The 22,862-nt window shown below is 36.1% G+C and overlaps 1 protein-coding gene across 1 annotated transcript in view; it reads left to right on the top strand.

The window, feature by feature from the left end:
* CNTN3 (contactin 3) overlaps nt 1–21,869 on the top strand; it is a 201,341-nt gene extending 179,472 nt beyond the window's left edge. The window contains exons 17-20 of the mRNA XM_063114016.1: nt 6,504–6,690; nt 18,828–18,940; nt 19,550–19,718; nt 21,769–21,869. Coding sequence (XP_062970086.1) covers nt 6,504–6,690; nt 18,828–18,940; nt 19,550–19,718; nt 21,769–21,869 — 570 coding nt within the window. The remainder of the gene's footprint in view (nt 1–6,503; nt 6,691–18,827; nt 18,941–19,549; nt 19,719–21,768) is intronic.
* Nucleotides 21,870–22,862: the final 993 nt, after the last annotated feature.

Genomic DNA, 22,862 nt, shown 5'->3' with positions numbered 1-22,862 from the left:
TATTGGACAGCATGGGGCAGGTAGATGTTGATTTTTTAATATATACATTTCAGCTGATGAGGAGTCATCCAGATAAGGATATTCTGTAAGAATTCAAAATTACATGTTTGTCATGTCAGGAAAGAAAGTTTAATTGGAAGAGAGAGCAAATCAAAGAATCCTCATAGAGCCATCCTACTGTCTAGTTAAGTCCACATCATTTTAGAAATAGACAAACCTGCATTTAAATCCACTAGGTGAGACTGTAACCTCCATAGGGTCAGGGGTCTCTGCCTGTTTGTTCATTGTTGTATCCCAAGTGCCTTGAGTAGTATCTGGCATACGGGAGGCATGCAAAAGATATGTCTTGATGGAATCAATGCAGTTTTGGCTCCACTATCTTATTACCCTGTGTCCTTGAGCAAGTTACCAAATCTCATTTCTCTAAATCTCAGTTAACATAGAGATAATAATAGTCAATAACTCACAGCATCATTTGAAAATTAAATGAAATTAAACTTTCTTTGTCAAAATGGCCCAAGGATACTTGCGGCTTACGCGTTTTTCTGTTTTGAACATTGGGCTTTGGGATGAGATTTTATTGAATGGAAAAAAAAAAATTGAAAACCAGGAACACTTGGCACCATCCCAGTGTGGGACCCAGTGGCTGTTGTTTCTGTTGTTGCTGGTGTTGCCATTAGGGTGGGAGGCAAAAAGATGAAGAGTGGTGAGAACATGGGACTTTTGAAATTAATTATGGGTTGAAATGCATTGTATCTTGTTTCTTTGTGTAAAGAATAGCAAACAATGTCCAAATGCAGTGTGAATACAGCATTGAGAGGAAACGACAATTAAAAATTTTTCCCAAATGCTTAGTGAATATGAAGAGAAAGAAAACAAGCTGAAGAAAGGTGTACTAATTGGGAAAATTTTACGGAATTATTTATGTAATTCTACTGAGATAAAAACACATCTTTTCTTGGTTTTTGTAATGATTTAAAAGTTAACCTGGAAAAAAAAAATGACTTAGAGTATTTAATGATCGGTCATATGACTACCTTTCTGGGCTGCAGTCTCCCCCATTTGGCTTTAAAAATTGCTAATAGCTCCTGCCTTTCTCTCATCTCAGTGAGGGTTGATCATGTACCATGCAGCATGCTGAGCACACATCATCATTACCGTCTAGACTAATTTTCTTTCTGATTTGACCAAGCGGTATTGAGGAGCTCATTTCCCTGGGCTCCAATTTATTTCATCTGCTAAGCCGTTACACTCAGGCTCAGATCTTTTCTGGTGCCCTTTTGGATAGGAACAAGAGATACAGGCACGATAAAGAGAAGGCAGAAGTTTTGAAGTTTGTAGAGAGTGGGTGCCTGAGGAACTAAATAAAGCTCCAAAGTTCTAGCATGATCTCTACAGCCAATTTCTTTAGTCATTTTGTTTTGAAAGAATGATATTTAGGAGAATGACCCTAATAAGTGATTGCAATAAGTCTGCACTTGCAAAATGATACAGATTAGCATATTTGGGGTGAACTTTGTAGATTTTGTTATAAATTTGGCAGAGAGGTATAACTTATAAAACATAACAAAACACTAAACTACAACTTCATTGACGCCTTTGTCTTGTTCCAAACAGCTGTACAGAATGTCTTTAGTTCCTAATTTTTAATTAAAATGGAAAAAGATGTCAAATATTTGAGTGTTTCTTTTTTTCCCAAGAGTATAGAAATTCCACTGGAAATAAAGACACATGAATTGAGTTTAATTCCCTGCTAGTGGGCAAAGAATTCACTTCACTTTAGTATGAGTGTAATGTACGTTAGGAAAGTGGGATACAGATAATTGAGGCATATTTAAATAAGCATAAGGTAGATATAAATGCAGACTTTTGGAGTGGAAGGGTTGGTTATGCTGGAGAGACGAGTAGCTATAGCTTTTTGTGAGTGAGGGTTCCCCACATGGCACTGTGTTCTTTATCAGGCAAAGATAGTCCCTACCAAACCATGCCTTGGCCTTGAGGGAATCAGGAGAGTAAATATCCCAGCCTCTTTCCTTCCACCCTGCCATCTCCTGCCTCTTATTGACTAATTCCAGCAAGAAGCCCTAGCACAGGAGCCAGACTGACGTTCATACTCATCAGCTCTCCTGGGGCAGAGAGCAGCGTGAAGATAGAAGGCAGATTTGGGTTTGTCTTCTTAAAAGACCTTAAATGCATTTTTACCTGCCTTCTATTTATTTAAGCATGTCTAGTCTAACAGCTAAGTTCAAATATTTGTCTCTCTGAAAATCTATAAGTATAAACATAATTATTTAAAGTCTATTAAAAGAGTATTTCTGACTTAATACCTGTTCTTTCATGACTACAAAGTACCATTTGTCAGTACCTTATTTTGTAAACTGCATTTCATTCTAGGTTTAAATTAAGTGAAATCTCTGATGCCGTGAGATTAAGGATTCCTCGCAATAGGAACGTTAGTTTTTGGAATAACCAAATTACTTATGCAACTAGAGATAACACTTTTAATCCTGACATTCCTCAAGTTTGTTTCTGTTTACTTACCCAGATAAAAATATATTGGCTTGTGAAATGGTTTTATGATTCTGAAGAAAACATTTGTATTAGCTCATCAAGAAATTGGAGTTTTGGTGTTTTATAGATGCATGGAATATTAGAATTGAATACGTAGCTTGGTGAAGCTCTGTGGTACAAAGGACTGAGGCATTTTTAGATTGTGGTGTTTGTTCGAGTCCTTCAATGGTTCAGCAATATTGAGTCTTAGTGTGTGCAGGCTTTGCTCTGAGCAGTGAGCTGTGATTATGACCAAGACAGACAAGCTGCTGCCCCAGGTGTGCGATTCCACTTTAATGTCCTCCCCTTCCTCTATTTGCTCTGCTAGAAATGCAGTTATTCTCTTCTCAGGTGCACGTCCTCACTAGCACACAAGGCACAGTGACTCATGACTGTGAGAGTGGGCAAACCAGATCTCTCAGGTGTCTAGTGAGGAAGAATAGTGGAGCACAATTCAGTCTTAATCACCCTCTTCTTTGGAGTGGATCTGCCTTTTATTTTCCCACACTAAACTCAGAGTGAATTTTACAACATAAAAATTCCCGTTTCTTTAGTTCTGGAAAATTCTCAGCCATTTCCCCATTGACTGTTGCCTTCTCCTTAAGCTCTCCTTGTGGAACTCCAGTTAGAACTTTTCATGCTATTTTCAGTTGTCTCTTAACTTTGCTTTCATAATTACTCTTTATTTTTCCAGGCTGTATTTTGGGTTAATTAACTCCTTCTGTCACTATTAGTCTTCAGCTTAATTCTATCACTCTTTTTTTTTTTTAATATTTGTATGTTTCAGGTCTAAGGGTTCTGCTTGTTGTTTTTCACATCTGGCTGATCTCTTTTCTTTATCCACTATTGCAAGATAGATTCAGTGCCTTCTTTAATAAAACTGGACATTTTAAACATAATTATTTTAAGATCCATTTCAGTTCAGTGCAGTATAGCTCATCTCCCACTGGTCGGGTCTGCTGACTTTCCCTCTTGTTAGCGGGGTTCTTCGTGTGCTTTATAACTTTTGTCTCTCTGCTCATCTTTTGTAGATGCCACCTTTACATTCTGTCCACTTTATATTAACTCTTTTCTGCACAATTACATTTCCAAAGTTTGTTCCTTCAGCCTAGACACTTTTCTTCTCCATCCCTGTATTGTGGTTGTGTCTATAAAATACCAATTAGCCTAGAAATATTCTGTTCTCTCTGTTTTAGTACATTTACTATTTAAATCCAGAGCACAAGAGAGCGGGAAAATGCAGTCTTTGTCTTTCTATTTCTTTCTTGACTTTTCCACCTTTTAAAAAAATGATCTAGCCTTATATAAACATTTTTTAGCAAAATTTTACAGAAGGTAATTGAATGCTTATAGAATGACACTGCTTTGGTTCTTTATGTTTAAGCTATATGTATATTTATCTAATTCTTTAAATAAAGCTATTTAAGAAGTTTATATAATCAATTTTAACTAACTAGTACCATGTTCAGATTTAGCACAGATTTTCTCTGTGTCTAAATATTTCTAATACCTCTTAGCAACTAAAATCTAAAACTAAGTCTCTCATTCTGATACGTGGAGACTGTTGAAAGTACTTCAAAACATCCTGCTATCAAGAACATTCAAGTACTTTCTATAAATGAACTTGTAAAAGAGATTCTATATGCCAATTACACATTTTTGTTTCTTCTTTAAATTAGTCTCCTAAGGAACATTTTCTTTGGCAACTTATATTGAGATAACTTGATGTATCAGAAAAAGAATGTTAGCCAGTTAGCTCAGTTGGTTAGAGCAAAGCCTTGTAACTTCAAAGTCAAGGGTTTGGATCCCCATACCAGCCAGCTGCCAAAAAAAAAAAAAAAAAAAAAAAAGAATGATAACTTGGAACCTAACAAGAGATGAAAGTTTAGAAAAAATAATTCTAATTGGTTGCATAACTCCTTTATGACTCTAATGTCTCATCTATTAAGTGAGGATTATTATAGCTCATATTTATGTGAATTTTTTCCCAGTCTGCTATATCCAGGCCACAAATTTTCAGGATGTCTATAATGTTTTATTATAATTATTGATTTTGTGTCATTCTTAGTTAATAATTAGACAATGCTCTCAAGGGCAGGGAAAGTATCTTATTATTTTGGAGTCATCTAAATCTAACAATACCTATACTGTTTAATATTGGTCAATTTAGAATGTATACAAGCCGTTAGTATCCATTAACAGTTTGCTTAACTATGGCTTTATAAAAGAAATCATGGATTCACTTCAGTCCTTATTGTGTGGGTTCCCATCCTCCTTTTGAGATTTTTATAAAAACTAATAATTCTTTTTCCAGTAGAAATACACCTAAATACATACATAAAAACAGCATTTTGTATGGATTTAAGGGAGCCTTTAAGTCCATATACATATATATGGAAAATACTGATCAAGTGCAATATTAGTTTGATAATGTGGGATCATTATTGAAAAACCTGAGATTTATATTGTGCTGCTGCTTTTTTAAGAGAGAATTTTATAGTTGCTCATAAAAACAAAACAAAACAAAAAAAATGGTAACTTCTGGTCACCCTCTGTAGCCCATAAACGTATTTTGTTTAACCCATTTTAAAAATCAAGCCAACCCTAAAATAGAGACATTTCACATTAAAATCAGGGCTCTGCTTTCTTTTAAAAAACAAAACCAAAAAGATCTTTAAACACCAGGTCCACTTTCCCCCAGTCAGCCAGAGGTAAGTAGGAGCTCCCTTAATAAGAAGGACCTTTGCTGCCCCACTGGCCACTGACTTCCAAAGTCTTTATTATCTCCAAGACTCTGAGAAAGCACTGAGGATCAATTGCATGTTTCATTGTGCTCAGACTACTATTTACATATATAAATTATAAAAACGATTTTCTATTTCTACATTTTGTTATCAATAGTGGGAAAAATGAAAGCCAGAACAAGGTCACATATTGCAAAGAGAGAACCTATTTCTTTACACCAGTAAAAAATATGCCTTTACTTTGAATATGTACCCAGGGTGTTTTGCATATTTATTTTAACTGTCCCCCCCGCCCTTGCTTTAGATGATCAAATGGAAATACCTGGCTTTATTCCTATGAAAGGAATAGTTGTACTTTTCATGAGCCATTTGTTTGCATGTTTTGTTGGTGGTGGTTTTGTTTTAGTTTTTGCTTCACAGACAATCTAAACTTTCTAGCAAAGCATAGCAAAACTTTATAGCATAAATTGGAGGTGGTTAGGAAACATGCCTTTTTATCTTTTCCTACTTTCTATCAAATATTATCACTAAATTATTTTTATATATTTTTGTACTATATATGCATATGTATTTATAATGAGTCTAAGATGATTTTACATGGTTCAGAAAAATGAAATATAAGTAAAATATTTTATAATATATTTATACTAAAAATTGACACTTTTAACTGCTTTCTTTCTCTCTGCTGCAGCTCTGTATGCACAGGTAGTCATGTTGACATTTGGCCATCACCGTAGGACAATCTAGTGGCCAGCTGGCTTTTTAATGGTCTTTTCTCTGACAGTTCCCTTTCTTCACAGAGGGAACCTCGGCTCTCCAATGGATTTCATGCATGGTTGCCAGCATTCTGGAGTTGAACTTGGCCTTGGTTGGTTAGGGCTTGAGAAAAGGGAGCAGCTTACTCTGCCATATGCAAATTTCCCCTTCATTCTCCCATTTATAGATGTATAGTCTGGTCAGAATCAGCACTTGAATTTATCTGGTTCATATGTTTACTTATTTATTATCTTTCTCCTCCTGGAGTCCCTTTTCTATATTTTTACTGCTGTGACACAGAGCCTAATGCAGCACCTAGCACATAGTAGGTCCTCAGTAAATATTTGTTGAATAGACAAGAAAGTAAATTACAGTACTCACTGTAATAAAAAGCACTTAATGAGAAGGGCAGTACAGTCAAGCTTTGCATGTTTTATGCCTCCTGTCCACCAGGTGCGGTACTGGAATAATGGAGGAGAGGAGGAATCATCAGGCAAAGTGAAAGTGGGAGGAAACCAGACATCAGCCAGACTCCAAGGCCTGAAGAGCAACCTGGCATATTACACAGCTGTCCGGGCTTACAACAGCGCTGGTGCTGGTCCCTTTAGCGCCACAGTGAATGCAACCACCAAGAAAACTCGTACGTATATTCTGATTGTTTGAATGGCAAGGAAAATAGTTTGCATTAAAAGTGATAGCCTTCTTTCTCATTTTAAATAGAAGACCCGAGTCATTAATCTCACTGAATGATATAAATCCAACTTCAAACCCTTGGAAACTCAGAGCCACACATATCCTTGTCTTCGTGAGATCCCTAAATCTTCAGGTAGAGACTCTGGGTGAACATGAATATGAACCTTTTGAAAAATCTTAGTGTGGGGTGTTAAGTTAAATCTATCCACTTTTCTTTTAAAATGTGATCAGCTTAGTTGGGTTTACTTTCATGTATTTTTAGTTCCCCAAAGCCTGAGGATTTCCGGTAAGCATGAATAAGTTAAAGTGAATGGCCAGAGAATCAGGAGTGATTTTTTTCTTCTTAACTTTTTTTTCCCTGCATTATTCAAAAGATGGCAGAGGTTATCATCAGAAGACCATGGTACACATGAACATTGATACTTTAAAAAATATCTAACCAGAGATGTCAGTGTTGCCTTCAAATCTGGGTTTTTTGTTAGCTGTGTATTCACAGGTAAATTTACAAGCACCAATTATGAGTTATAATTAAATTAGTCTACAAGAAAGCCAGTGATTTGCAATTTTGGAGTGTCCAAAAATATTTCAGTTAAACTGATAGCACAAGTATATACTTGATCATTGCATAATTTTGCTCCTTTCTCACAATGCAACCATTTGAGTGGCTGTTGTCATTGTCATCACAGCTAGTAGTGATTGAAAACTTCCTATGTCCCAAGTATTTTATGCTCATTCCCATATTTAATCCTCATAACTACCTCCAAGTGGTAGGCGCCATTATTATTTCTATTTTAAAGGTAAGGAAAGCGGGACATAAAGGGATTAGGTAACTTTAGCACAATGATAACCTTTACTTGCAGAAAATTGTTTTCTTAATTTATTTTCAAAATGTATTAATTCAGTAAAAATGTTTGCTTAACAGGCTTTATGTAGGAATGAGACAATTATTATGCTTGATTGCCAGTTTCACTGATGCATTTCTGTTCCCATATATCATTTCTCAGTTTTTTTGAAGACATACATCTGTTGGCTAAAATTGCTAAGAACTCCAATAATATAAAATTGAATATGATTGGCTAGCATTTTTGTGGATAACCTAAAAAGAGACTCATTATAAATCAATAGAAATATCATCATAACATACAACGAATGAAATAAAACTTTAAAAAGAAGCACAACCCCTTTATAATTTAAAGATAACATGTAAATACCCAATCTAAAGTCGAAATTTGCACATGACAGTGATGATTATAATTATGTTATTAATGGCTAACACTTACTGAGAAACTTCCAGTCATGGTTCTAAGCACTTTTCGTATGTTGATTCTTAATTCTCACAGCAACACTATGAGTTGGAAGCTGTAGAGAGCCTCACTTTAGAGATGAGGAAGCTGAGGCAGGTGGAGGTTATATAACTTTACTGAGTTCAAGTAAATATCTGGTAAGCGTCCACATCCAGACCTAGTGTTAAACACTGTTATTCTCTCCTTCAATCATGTAATTAGAATATTCATTACTCATTTAACATCAGTATTGACTGTGATTTTGCTCCGTGCCTAGGAACTGGGTAAGGTGATCAAAGATAGCCAGGACTCCTTTGCTCAATAACTGAATATAATCTCTCAAAAATAATGCACTCATCACTGCAATTCAGCTGGAATCTGCATTTGATCTGTACGTGTTATTAGGGAAAAGTTTCCTGCATTGGGTGCGAAATTTATACAGATAATTAAAACCCCTAATCATCCTAAAATTGTATATAAAGATCATGTTAATTTTAAAATTTTATGTTAATAATTTTTCTAAAGTCTGCCAAAATACAAATAAAACAGATTCTTTTTAAAGCTATTTATAATATTGTTATTGGTGGTTCTTAACAGTCATCTAACCTCTGACATGGTTTAGCTTCAAATCCTGTTTAAGAATTTTGATAAGGTTCTTGTGATTATCACTATGAAGAGAATTAGCCATATGCCTCAGGCATAAAGAACTAAGATAACATTTTTGATTATTTGCTTGCTATCTATCTTCCCCTCTGGATTGTAAAATTTATGGGGAAAGAGTTCTTTTTTGTCTTATTCACCCAGCCCCAGTACCCAGCACAAACCCAGCACATGGGAGCCACTCATTAAATGTTGAATAGATGGCTGAATTTATGATTGAAACCTAAAGAAGCAGGCCAGCCTGAAGTACTATTATTAATCAAAAGTACTTCCTCTTGACTTCTCATTTTGAATTCAAAACACATACTGTACCATCTTGCTTAAAATGTGCAGGTTTCATACAGTCATAATCATGGAACTCTGTATGCAAGGCTTCATGTCAATATAGATCTTGGGTGATATTTCTGATTAATGTAAAATAACATAAGGATTCTCGAATTAAGTACTCTAGCTTCCATTAAACACTTAATTTTTGATATCCAAATACTTGTGTGTTTTAAAAGCATTTTTAAGTTAAACACTAATTAGCCTCTTTAAATAATCTGAGACGGTTTCTGTCACTTGCAACCTGAAGAGAGCTAACAACTCTTAATAGTGTCTTCCATCTAAAGGGACTGATGAGGGAAATTTGCAGATGACTTAAAAATGATGAAATTGGTTGGTTTCTAAAAGAAACATATTGAGAGTTTTATTTTCAGAGTTTGCAAGGAAGAATCTGTACAACAAATATTCTACTTTGTATGACTGAAAAGTCAACTGGCTTTCAGTATGGATGGACCCAGGCAGCCAACATCCTCAAGAATCCTCTAATAAGATAGCAAACTGAGTATTTCTAAAACTGAGTTCTTGACTGCTCCTTCCACGCTATTTAAAACCCATCTTTTCTGCAATATTCCCTATGTCAGTAAACTCAGCTCTGTTACTGCAGTTCCTAACGCCGAAAATCTTGGTGTCACACTTGACTCTTCTTGTTCTTTCTTACTGTACAACAAATCCAGAATCTGATTTCTAAATTTATCAAGAATCTGCCACTTCTTTCTGCATTCACTGCCACCACCCCCAGGCCAGCTGCCTCCATCTCTCCTGTGGATCAGGGAAATGGCCCCTCCCATTCAGCCCATTTCCGCCCTTGCCTCCTGTAAGCCAGAGTGACACTGGTGATATCACTCTCCTGCTCAGATCCTCCAGTCACTTTCCATCCCACTCCAGATAAGTGATCTTTGAAATGCCCCACAAGGCCTTATACAATCCATCCCCCAACTCCTGCTCTGACTCATTTCCTGCTATTTTCCACCTTGCTCATTACACTTTGATTTCAGGATTTCTACATTTGCTGTTTTCTCTGCCTAGAAAACTATTCCTCCAGATATCCATGTAACGTACTCTCCCATCTCTTGCAGATCTTCACTCAAATATAACCTTAGTGTCACCTGGCCATCATATTGCAAAGAGCAGCCTCTCCTCTGCTGACACTCCCTATCTCCTTCCCAACTTTATTCTTGTGCATAGCACCAAGACCTCCTGACACATACTAGATCTTAAATGCATTTACCTTATTGTTGTCTCCCCAGCCTGCCTTGACTGGGGTGTCAGCTCCTTCAGGGCAGAGATTGTACCTGGTTTGATCATTGCTCCATCCCCAGAGCTCTGTTTCCAGTGCCTAAGTAATCATAGTTGGTGCCAAATAAATAGCAGTTGAACAAACAGTGACTCTTCCCATCTCTTGTCTTTGCTGCACGTAGCATTGCTCTAACCAGGTTCCCTCTTCAGGGTAGCACTATTGCCATAGCATCTTCAAGGACTGTTTTCTATCAGCCAAACACTCTGAGAAAGTGGGAATCTTCTTTCTGATTATTCCACTCAGAGACAAGTAGGCCTCTTATTAGCTCATCTTAGGTTAATGTCCATCCCTGAACCAATTGTTGTGGACATTAGTTAGAGAAACTTTTTTGGCCTGGCCTGGATCACATGCCCGGACTCCCCCTAAACAAGGAGATCCTATCTTTTTATACTTTTACTAGTTAATGTACGTGTGTAGTCATTTGGGAAAATAGAATATTATTGAATGGTACAATCAGTTTTGTATTTGAGTTTTTGCTTTTCCAAATAAAATGCTCATCTATTTAAGCTGAGCCAAAATCAGTTGCCTGAACTTAAGGAAATCAAGTAATGTGTCTGCAGAAAATGAAAAGGAAATATGACTAAAATGAGCACAAAAAGAATATGAGTCTGAATATTTCAGAGGTTTTTGATAAGGTGACTATTTCTGCCTCAAACACATAATTTGGAAGTTCTAAAGTTTCATTTACACAACTTAGTTGTGTAATTGACCACTTTGCGTTTGGGCTCCGGATACAGATTAATAGAAGGTTTCCCATATTTTATATGTGATCTACCTTCTCAGTTTTTGCCTTTTCATCGGCCTCCTCTACTAATATGTACCTAATATTTTTTTCTTAAGAATTGAGTTACTATTTTACTTGAGTAAATTTTAAAAGAAAATGGAAACTAACTTTCTATCTGAGAGATGGAGAACAAGTATCATTGCCATAATAGATGTTAACAAAATAAATTTAACAATAATAATAAATACAGTGAAACGTAGGCCAGCCTCCTTTATAAATACCAGCAACATACTCTTTCCTATAGAACCCTTTGAATCTGCCCCCTCTTTGTTTGTGATGTTGGTATTGAGGGCATGTTAAAGACCTAGTAGTAGCCCCCAAATCCAGCTTTCTTTTTAAAGTAATGAGAAGACTAAATAGGAATTTCTCTCTAGGTGACTGAATGTTACTTGTTGACTTTTCTGAGTATCACAACCCGTAGATGCACATGACCTAATCATGTTTGTGTATGATATATTACAAATCACACATACAACAGTGGAATGCACTGCTTATTAATGTATGTTTCTCAGATTTAGGATATTTTTTTTCCCTGCCTATGGGCTTCAGCAAAGTTATTACTGATTTGTAAACTCTGAAGAAAGATGACAGTATAATGTTCAAAGTAACCAGAATTCAAACAGGAAATTTTAGTTAATATTGAATCAAGTAAATCCCCTGGCCAAATGTATAATTCTTATGAACTTATTTTTTGTAAGAGCTTTGGCACCTTTTTGAATCTGTCACATTTGCCTATGAATCCTCTAGACAATCATAATATTCTGTTTATACTTTACAATCTCCAATATTTTAATTATCCAAAGAAGGATACATTTTGGTCAAGGAAATTTCCACTCATTGAAAACTGAAAGTCAAAGAAAGATCTTCCCTATTGTTCTAGGTTAGACCCCAAGTCTGGTCTTTCCTTAGTTTCAGATGAGTTGAAAAGTAGATTTTTTTTGTTTTGTTTTAAAACATTGTCATCTTTCTATGATAGGAAATTAGATCCATTTTTAATAATGTCAGTAATTCTAAAACAAAAATATCTCATTATTTTGGGGAGAAAATGGATTTTAATTATTTAATATTTGCACGCCACTTCTAAAAAAATTTTTTTTAACTTTATTAATATTACTATTTTTGTTTTACATTCTATGATGATGTTACAGAGCAGTTGGGGGGGGAGGGGAAGAGGGGAAAGAAGAAAGAAATAGGGTGGGAGAAGGAGGAAGGAGGAGGGGCAGGGTTGAGGCCTGTGGCACTCCCCTCATTCCTGCATGGGGGACTGGGGGGTTCCAGTGGTGGCTTGGTCATTACTGGGCTGGGTGAAGATGTCAGAAGGGTGTGGCTGGAGCCCTCAACCCCACACCGCTCCAGCTCAGGATCCCGGGGAACTTCCTGCAGTGGCTTGGTGGTCATCACTGGGCTGGTTGTGGGTGTTGGGGGGGCGTGGACAAGGCCCTTGACCCCCACCACCCCAGCTTGGGAGAGCCCGGGGCACTTCCTGCAGTGAATGCCATATGTTTAAACATAATTGCAAATGTTGATGATCCTCCCAAGTAAAGTCCAAGCACAAAATGCACCTTCTAGTTACTGGTGGTAACAACCATTTATCATGTAAGTCATCTCATTACCATCAGGTGGCCAAGAAAGAGAGTTGAGTAACATACTGAGTTTTATATAATTAATCACAGCAAGCATATGTTCTTAAAATTTCACATTTTGAAAGTAAATACAGCTTCCCTGTCACCACTATGGAGACATCATATTTGAAACTCCAGACAATAATATTCTTTATTTTAACAACCTCAGAAAACAAATTCATTGTGGAAATTTGGGGAAAAAAGAAAATTGTAGAGAAGAAAATAAAAATCACCCATAATCCTCTTAGTCAGAAATACTGTCATTAATATTATTTGTCTTTCATTCCAGACTTATGTTCAGTGGAACGTTTCCCTTTGCAGAGGAGGTTATGTTGTATATTTAGTTACCTGTATAGCACAACCACACTTGTGTAGTATTCCATTGAAATAAACACCACAATTTAGCCATATATTTAGACATATTTTATATTCCCAGTGTCTCAGCTTCATCCAGTCTTAGTAATTTCATAGTAATCACTTATTTGCAGGCAGATGTCTGCAGAATAAGTAAATTTATTTTTTTTTTATTTTTTTTTTTTTTTAATTTTATTTTGTCGATATACATTGTAGCTGATTAATGCTCCCCATCACCAAAACCTCCCTCCCTTCTCCCTCCCCCCTCCCCCCCAACCATGTCCTTTCTGTTTGTTTGTTGTATCAACTTCAAATAATTATGGTTGTTATATCTTCTTCCCCCCCCCCCGGTTTGTGTGTGTATGTGTGTATGTGTGTGTGTGAATTTATATATTAATTTTTAGCTCCCACCAATAAGTGAGAACATGTGGTATTTCTCTTTCTGTGCCTGACTTGTTTCACTTAATATAATTCTCTCGAGGTCCATCCATGTTGTTGCAAATGGCAGTATTTCATTCGTTTTTATAGCTGAGTAGTATTCCATTGTGTAGATGTACCACATTTTCCGTATCCACTCATCTGATGATGGGCATTTGGGCTGGTTCCAACTCTTGGCTATTGTAAAGAGTGCTGCGATAAACATTGGGGAACAGGTATACCTTCGACTTGATGATTTCCATTCCTCTGGGTATATTCCCAACAGTGGGATGGCTGGGTCGTATGGTAGATCTATCCGCAATTGTTTAAGGAACCTCCATACCATTTTCCATAGAGGCTGCACCATTTTGCAGTCCCACCAACAATGTATGAGAGTTCCTTTTTCTCTGCAGCCTCGCCAGCATTTATCGTTCATAGTCTTTTGGATTTTAGCCATCCTAACTGGGGTTAGATGGTATCTCAATGTGGTTTTGATTTGCATTTCCCGGATGCTGAGTGATGTTGAGCATTTTTTCATATGTCTGCTGGCCATTTGGATATCTTCCTTAGAGAAATGCCTACTTAGCTCTTTTGCCCATTTTTTAATTGGGTTGCTTGTTTTCTTCTTGTAAAGTTGTTTGAGTTCCTTATATATTCTGGATATTAATCCTTTGTCAGATGTATATTTTGCAAATATTTTCTCCCACTCTGTTGGTTGTCTTTTAACTCTTTTAATTGTTTCTTTTGCTGTGCAGAAGCTTTTTAGTTTGATATAATCCCATTTGTTTATTTTTCCTTTGGTTGCCCGTGCTTTTGGGGTCGTATTCATGAAGTCTGTGCCCAGTCCTATTTCCTGAAGTGTTTCCCCTATGTTTTCTTTAAGAAGTTTTATTGTCTCAGGGTGTATATTTAAATCCTTAATCCATTTTGAGTTGATTTTAGTATACGGTGAGAGGTATGGATCTAGTTTCATTCTCCTGCATATCGATATCCAGTTATCCCAGCACCACTTGCTGAAGAGGCAGTCCCTTCCCCAGTGAATAGGCTTGGTGCCTTTGTCAAAGATCAGATGGCAGTAAGTGTGTGGGTTGATTTCTGGATTCTCTATTCTATTCCATTGGTCAGTGTGTCTGTTTTTATGCCAGTACCATACTGTTTTGGTTATTATAGCTTTGTAGTATAGCTTAAAGTCAGGTAGTGTTATGCCTCCAGCTTTATTTTTATAAAGCTGATGTTGAGGAGTCTGAAAATCAAACACACAAAGGATCATGATGGGTGCTTTAGGAACAATAAGAAGAACCTTTTAATATAATATCATTTTGTTACATAACATTTAAAATTACTTAAATAATTATAGTCTGTCCATTAGTGTGGTGATATAAATCTAGTGATATGCCACCTTTCTACTAGAATTAAATTTGTTTTTACCATTTTTATCTATTTTAGCATACTATCAGCAATAGAAATTGAGTTGACTCAGGAAAAATCTGTAGGACAAGTGACTTCCAGAAAACTTCAAAATATAGAGCACATATCAAGTTAGATCTAAGAAACTTTGGAACTCCATCAGCCTATTCTGGGTTAGGCTTCCACATAGGATGGAAGACAAAGAGTAAAATTAGCAGTCCTAGAAATATGGTATCAACAATGTCCTGCCTGTCCCCACTTCGTTATGTGGCCCCATGCCTCTACAAAAGTTCACTGTGTTGCTTCTAAGCTATTTAGACTAATGATTAATAGCTATATCAGACAGATTAGGCTAGTCCAGGCTGCAGTGTCCCAAATCCCCAAACCTCAGTGGCCTAAAACTGCAAATGCTTCTTTCTTACTCATACTATATGTCCATCACGAGTGAGATTCAGATCTGATCCATTTTGTCTTCACTCCAGGACCCAGACTGAAGGAGCAGCCACTCTCTGAGACTGGCTGGTCTCAAGGCAGAGGGAAAAGTGAGAAAAACAAACCATGCTCTTCAATGGCTTTTAAAGCTGCCAGTTGGAAGAGTCCTATTTCCCTTTACCTATATTCCATTGGTTGAAGCCAGTCCTGTGACGAAGCCTGATGTCTATTAGATGCCAGTGAGCAGGGCAAGTATGTCTTTCTTCAGGCAGGGAACCACAGGCTAACAACCATGACAGTGAGGAAGGGAAGCATAGTCTTCCCACAGGGCAAGGGAACTGAACATAGCTGGTTTGAATCCACATAATACCTCTCTCCAGTTCTGTATATTATCAAGTTTTAAAAAAAATTTAATTGTAGTAAAGTATACATAACATAAAATTTACCATCTTAGCCATTTTTAAATTTACAGTTCAGTAGTGTTAAATACATTGTGGTGCAACAGATCTCCAAAACTCTTTTCATCTTGCGAAACTGAAACTTTATACCCATTAAACAATTCTCCATTCCTCCCTCTGCCAGCCTCTGGCAACCACCATTCTAATTTCTGTCTCTATGAATTTGACTACTCTGGATATCTTACATAAGTGGGATCATATAGTATTTGCCTCTGTATGACCGGCTTATTTCACTTAGCATAATGTCCTCAGGGTTTATCCATGTTAGAGCATGTATCAGAATTTCATTCCTTTTTAAGGTTGAATAATATTTCATCATATGAATATACCACATTTTGTTCATTCATTTATCTGTTAATAGATAATTAGGTTACTTCTACACTTTGGCTATTGTGAATAATGCTAAGAACATGGGTGTACAACCTTTTTTTTTTTTTTTTTTTTAACTTTCTGGGTCCAGATGACCTACGTACAGAAATGGGAACTAATGCAGTGCAATGTAATGAGGACTAAGTAAGTTATGTAAGAGCACATTCAGCAGTGCCTAACACATTATAGATGTTTACGAAGCATTAGTTACTAACAATAACAAAATTTTGAACATGGAAGAATGTTTATTTGTTCCAGAATTTCCCAGATGGTGTTATTCTTACCAGTGGTAGGAACAGAGATGATTTCAAGGTGGTTCACAAACATTTTTTAAAGTTTTAAATGAAGCATTGGCTTCATTTACTTTAGATAGTAACCAAATAATGTAACTGGCATATCAAGCTCATTATTGTGTGGATATTATTTAGGGTAAAGCTAAAATAGATGTTTATGTTTTTAAAAAATTGAGTGAAATTTTTTAAAATAGCAAAAATGACAAAAATGGTACATGGCTCAGGAAACACTGATATGATTCATAAAAAGCAGGCAGACCTGGAACCTTCTATTTTTCCTTCCTTTCCCTTTTCCTATTTTTTTTTTTTTTTCTTTTTGTCATTTCAAAAAGTATTCATTTCAGGCTGAACTCATTCAACTCATCTATTTTGGGACTCATGCAAGATAAACCACAGTGTTATATTTGCAGTCATGTCTTCTTCAAGAGGATTAGGTGATTCAAGCAAAATTACTCAAACTTTCTGTGACCTCCAAGCATTCATCTTTTGGCAGGACAAACCATGCTGAAGTACATTATCTGAGCTGCATCAACTCAAACCTGTCCTTTTATAGCGCTGTAGGCCTTAAGCAATCACAGAGGATGTTCTAACATTTGTGCATTCATACCATTTGGATTGAGTGACCAGAACATGGTCATTAGTACTTCAACCATAAGCAACAGCCATTATATTCTTTTTTGCTGTTAAAGCATTGCAGCTCGGACAATCTTAGCTGACCTAAACTTGTTAATACCAGACCACAGAATTTTAAAGGCAACATAGAATAGTGTTAAGGAGCAGACACTAAAGAAAAGAATCTGTGGGGAATACAATCTTGTTTGTGTCATTAGTCATGTAAATGTATCTGAGAGCTCATCCCATCTGTAAGTCCAGCTGTATTTCTCTCATGGCATAAGTCAATGATGTTTAGAAGATTCTCTGGATAGCTAATCTTTCGTATCATTTTCCCATTACAAATTCAGTTAACCAAATCACATTCTGTGGTTAAATCCACAAGTACAACATATTTCTGGGCAATTGCACTGTTCTGGGCAATTGTGATGCTGTTGACAAATAAATAGTATTATGTTTGTTGTTTTGTGATTGACAAGAAAATGAATTTTCAGTGTCCCTTCTGTCTGCATTACTATTGATAAATGCTTTGACGAACCCCACTCCTTGACCTCCTCCCACCCTGCAGCATGTTTACTATTCAGTGTTCATGAGAAAGGACTAAACTATGAATCCAGGTTTATAAACCTGAGTTTCATTAATTCTCTAATAGAATTCTTATTAAATTTTTAGTGTATTGCATTATTTTTTTTTTCAAAAATTGATTTAAACTTGGAAAATGAAGACTAAAATATAGGCTCTCTGTTGCAATTTGTCATGAGTATAGTTATTACTTCATGGGAATAAATCTAAGTAATCTTATTTTTGAGTGCCTCCCATTTTGCCTATCTCATCATACAAGGCTGGCTTAAAAATTATCCACACTTCATTTCATGTGACTTTAATCTGCTTATTTGGCAATTTCTCTCAGCCTCTGCATGTGTCAAAACAGGTCCCACTGTCTGCCTTTCTTGGCTCATCAACAAACATCCCTCTAGTGGTGGATAAAGGAATTTCCTTATCTCCACTATCAACATGTTTTCCAGGAGACATAAATGCAGTTAAGTGTGAGATGTCCTGAAGTATATGATGAAAACGATAAAATAAGTAATCTCACATTTAATTCAAATGCCTTTTTTTTTTTAAGTTTTATTTTGTCGATGTACATTGTGGCTGATTATTGCTCCCCATCACCAAAACCTCCCTCCCTTATCCCCCCCTCCCCCCAACAATGTCCTTTCTGTTTGCTTGTCGTATCAACTTCAAGTAATTGTGGTTGTTATATCTTCTTCCCCCCCCCCGGTTTTGTGTGTGTGTGTGTGTGTGTGTGTGTGTGTGTGTGTGTGTGTGTGTGTGTGTGTGTGTGTGTGTGTGTGTGTGTGTGTGTGTGTGAATTACAATAGCCAAGAGTTGGAACCAGCCCAAATGTCCATCATCAGATGAGTGGATACGGAAAATGTGGTACATCTACACAATGGAATACTACTCAGCTATAAAAACGAATGAAATAGTGCCATTTGCAACAATATGGATGGACCTTGAGAGAATTATATTAAGTGAAACAAGTCAGGCACAGAAAGAGAAATACCACATGTTGTCACTTATTGGTGGGAGCTAATAATTCAAATGCCTTTTTAAAGAGAAATTTAGCTATTGCATTTTATTTTCTTATTCCATCTATATCCCATGCATTACCGAAGAGATATACTGCTGTACTTCCACCAGCCTCCCATGACAGTCATGTGTCTGCTCCATATTCAAATCTGTTTTAATTTCTCATTTTTCATTTCAAGCTCCCAGTCAGCCACCAGGAAATGTTGTTTGGAATGCTACAGAAACTAAAGTGTTACTCAATTGGGAACAAGTTAAAGCAATGGAGAATGAATCAGAAGTAACAGGATATAAAGTAAGTTGTATCATTTGCAACGCTGTATTTTCCTACTTTTGTAGTACTTTCCAAGGGAAGCTAGTTTTAAATGAATTTTGCCAACTGTTGATACGGTTTCTGTAATCTAATTTTGACACAGATATCAAGCTTTTCACAACAAGGATATTTTTCCAAAATGTCTGATCTCTTATATATAGATTTAGATGAAATAATTCTGCTCATATGGAAACTTTAGACACAATGTTTTAAATTGTGTCTTCTTCAGTTTGTTACTTCTGATGCTCACCCATATACTACTTAAAAATCAGCTGAGAGTATAGGCTGATTCTTTGGTCAGGCACTCCAGATTTATCCATATAGATAGATCTCTCTAGCCTCACAAATATCCAACCTAGCTGAGCTTTTCCATGGAATAAGTTCACTCTTCCCCCACCTCCTTGATTTTGAGTACCTGATGATTCTACTATGTGCTAATCCTTAATCTAAGGCCTATGGATGGAATTGTGAGTGCGTTTTATGTTCTTGTCGGTATAGAAAGAGAAACAAAGTAAAGTAATTACAGAGTGAAAAGTTCCGTGCAGAAAATAAAAGCGGCCAATGTAAGTAGTATTTGTTCATGCATTTTAGGTTTTCTATAGGACTAGCAGTCAAAATAATGTGCGTGTGCTGAACACAAATAAAACTTCAGCTGAACTTGTGCTGCCCATTAAAGAGGACTACATCATTGAAGTTAAGGCCACAACGGACGGAGGAGATGGGACCAGCAGTGAACAGATCAGGATTCCAAGAATAACCAGTAAGTTGGTTGAAGTCATTATTTCCTTTATTTGCACCAGTGTTATTAGCCCCTGATAGTGAACCGGTTGGTGTCCCCCTACCCTGTCCATTCTTTTTTTCCCCAGCATGCCTTTCATCTGAATGCTGAGAAGGTTTTGCAATGTGAGAGATAAGGGCAGAAGGAATTCCTCGAGAGTGGTGCAATGCAGGGAGAAGGATAAGGATAGAAAGAAAGGACATTAAAAAAATTGAACAAAACTTTATTAACTTGAGTTTTTTCCTCATTCTGAGCTATACCTACACTTGCCTTTGGATTGCCTATAAAAACAGAATTCCCTAAGCATTTCTCAAGGGCAACGTGGAAGGCACACACTGTTTTTAAGGTCGTTGATATTCCAGTTGTTTGCCTCCTGCAAATTATAGATAGATCTTATCAATTCTCTAAATAGAAAAGTTAACATTGTTAAGATTTAAACCACTTATGTGTGCCAAACCAAAAGACACCTTTAAAAAAATTTCTCTTCCTAATTTCAAAGGAGGTTCACACTCTTTCAAAATCCAAATGAAACCTATTTAACTATAGAAATTGCACTTCTAGAGTTAAGGGAAGCAGACTTTGGCATACATATTTACCAGTGACGATGGTAGAAGAAATTTTATCTTTGCTTCTAAATCCCACATCTGAAGTTTTCAGCTCTCAATTTAAGTACTGTAGAGCCCATTTTATCTTCATATTCTATTTTGCAATTCTCAGTGATGTAAATAACTTTTTCCCTGTTTGCATTTATTGAGCTTCGTCTACTCTATGGTATCAGGCAACCAAGATTAAAACTTTTGTCTTTAATCTTGAAAAACAAAATGACTGACATTAGCAACTGAAGAGAAAAGGAGATATGAAAACTTGGAGGACTTTTATCTTTCTGTCATAAAGACTGCCATACTTAGACCAAAATGAAAAAACTAAGCTATACTAAGAAAATGAGAATTACTTATCTCAGAACTGAGTTCTGCAATGTAAAAATCTGTAAAAACCATTTTGGACTACAGACATTTCTAAAACTGTATGCTCTTCAATAGAGCAAAACCAGGAATTAAATACACTATTATTAATTTATATTTCAAAATAATTAACACATGCTTTTTGTTTCCTGAATAGTGCGAAGTATAGAGTTAACATTACAATGTGGACAAAGTAGCACTGTTAAAAGAAGTAGATTCTATGCTTTTTCAGGTCAGCCATTATTTTAGCATTTTAGGGCTGCTGAGTCAAGAATAGCCTTTTCATCTGACATCTGCCATCTTGCTGAGCTTGCATAGACTAGTGACCACACAAGGCTGTCTCTATGAAAGACACCTTTAAAAAAATATATGTGCCAAACCAAAAGCCACCTTTAAAAAAAATCTTATTGATTCCTTTTTTAAAGGTGATTTTTATATTACGTGTAATAATTTTATCTGGGAATGCATAAAGTAGAAACAAGCACAGATTTTTCTAAACCCTTATTCAATGAAGTTTTCTTCAATTAAACTGTTAAATTATCTCAAAATTGTTTGTGATCAAGTATAATTGTTTTCAGAATGGTTAAATTATTTTTCCAATTTCAAGTACAGTTAAATAATGCTAGATAAACAAAGCCTGGAATCATTTAAGAAAACTTAAATACATCAATTTTTTATAGATACTCTTGGCAACTCGTGTATGCTACATTGATAAATAAAATGAAGGCTAATAATAAGAATTTGTGATGCCGTGATTTGATTTTGTCAGGAAAGGCATTGCTTTTGCCCCCTTGTCTTAGTCCCTTCAAGCTGCTGTAATGAAATACCATAGACTTGGCAGCTTGTAAACAACAGAAGTTTATTTCACAGTTCAGGAGGCTGGGAAGTCCATGATCAAGGTGCCACAGAATGTAGTGTTACCTCTCAAAGGTCCCATCTCCTTATACCATCACATTGGGTTTAGGATTTCAACATCTGAACTTGGTGGGGGATACAAACATTCAGTCTCTGGTACTTTGAATACATATTGGCACAATCCTTGTTAATGAGCTGTTTATCATCTTTGATAGATATGGATGCAAGAGGATCCACTTCAGCCACCTTGAATGTCCACCCTGTGTCGAGTTATGTACCTGTAGTACTGTTCTTTATTGTAAATATCCTGTGGTGATATTAATGCTTTTTTATTGTTTACTGGAAAGTTAATTGGTTACCAAAAAAAAGTGCTTTCATGAAATGCAGTGATTATGCATGTTTTTTTTCAACTCTTTATTTTTTACTTTTTACTTCATTATAGGTAAAATATGAATATAATAAAAATTGTAAATCCTTTTAGGGGAATCTGAAATGCCTTAATATTTACTTGATAAACCAAAGGAATTTACATATTACATACTTTTTTGATATAAATGTTCTTAAGCTATGAGTTTAAGCACGGCCTATGGATAAAGACTCACAAACTCCCACTTGTACACACACACACAATTTTGGGAGTTTTTTTATATTGAGAAACTCATTTAATCTAAGTGCTATTTTCTCATCATAACAGCATTATTTATAAAACTCAATCAGTATCGTTCTGAAATGCTGACTTACATCTCCAAGGGTAAAAAATGCATTTTAAAAATTATCCTGTTGGAAGGTGGTGGCATATGATTCAAAAGTGTGTTGGAAAATGCTACTCTGCAGCTTAGAAGAGTGATGTTTGGTTCAATATACTACTAAATGGTTACGGGACTTTAGAAATCACTTTGCTCTTTGTACTTCTCGATTATACATCCATAAAATGTGTGGAGATAATCATACCCACCTGATCTGCCTCTGCTCTATGAATTAGTAGGTAAAAGATAAAGAAGGAAATGTGAACATGGTTTGTCACCCCAAATGCAATGGACCTGTGCAAAATGTCAGCATGAATTTCCTTAAGCGTAGAAAAGTCACGAGGACCATCCACATTTCAGGCTTGCATTCCACGTGCTAGATAATGCTTTCTGTTTCATTCAATGCTATAAAATTGAAATGATCATGTTACCCTTTCTCAAAAATTAAAACAAAATGAAAAAAGGAATTGTTTCCTTCACACCTATGAACAAGCTTTCAAGTTTTATTAAAATTTGGTGTAGGGCTGCCTCGTTAGTTCAGTTGGTTGGAGCATGGTGTTACG

This window comes from Cynocephalus volans, chromosome 11, assembly GCF_027409185.1.
Source record: "Cynocephalus volans isolate mCynVol1 chromosome 11, mCynVol1.pri, whole genome shotgun sequence".
NCBI classification, from domain to species: Eukaryota; Metazoa; Chordata; class Mammalia; order Dermoptera; family Cynocephalidae; genus Cynocephalus; species Cynocephalus volans.
Note: the sequence above shows the minus strand (reverse complement) of the source record. Positions and strands in the feature narration are given on the sequence as shown.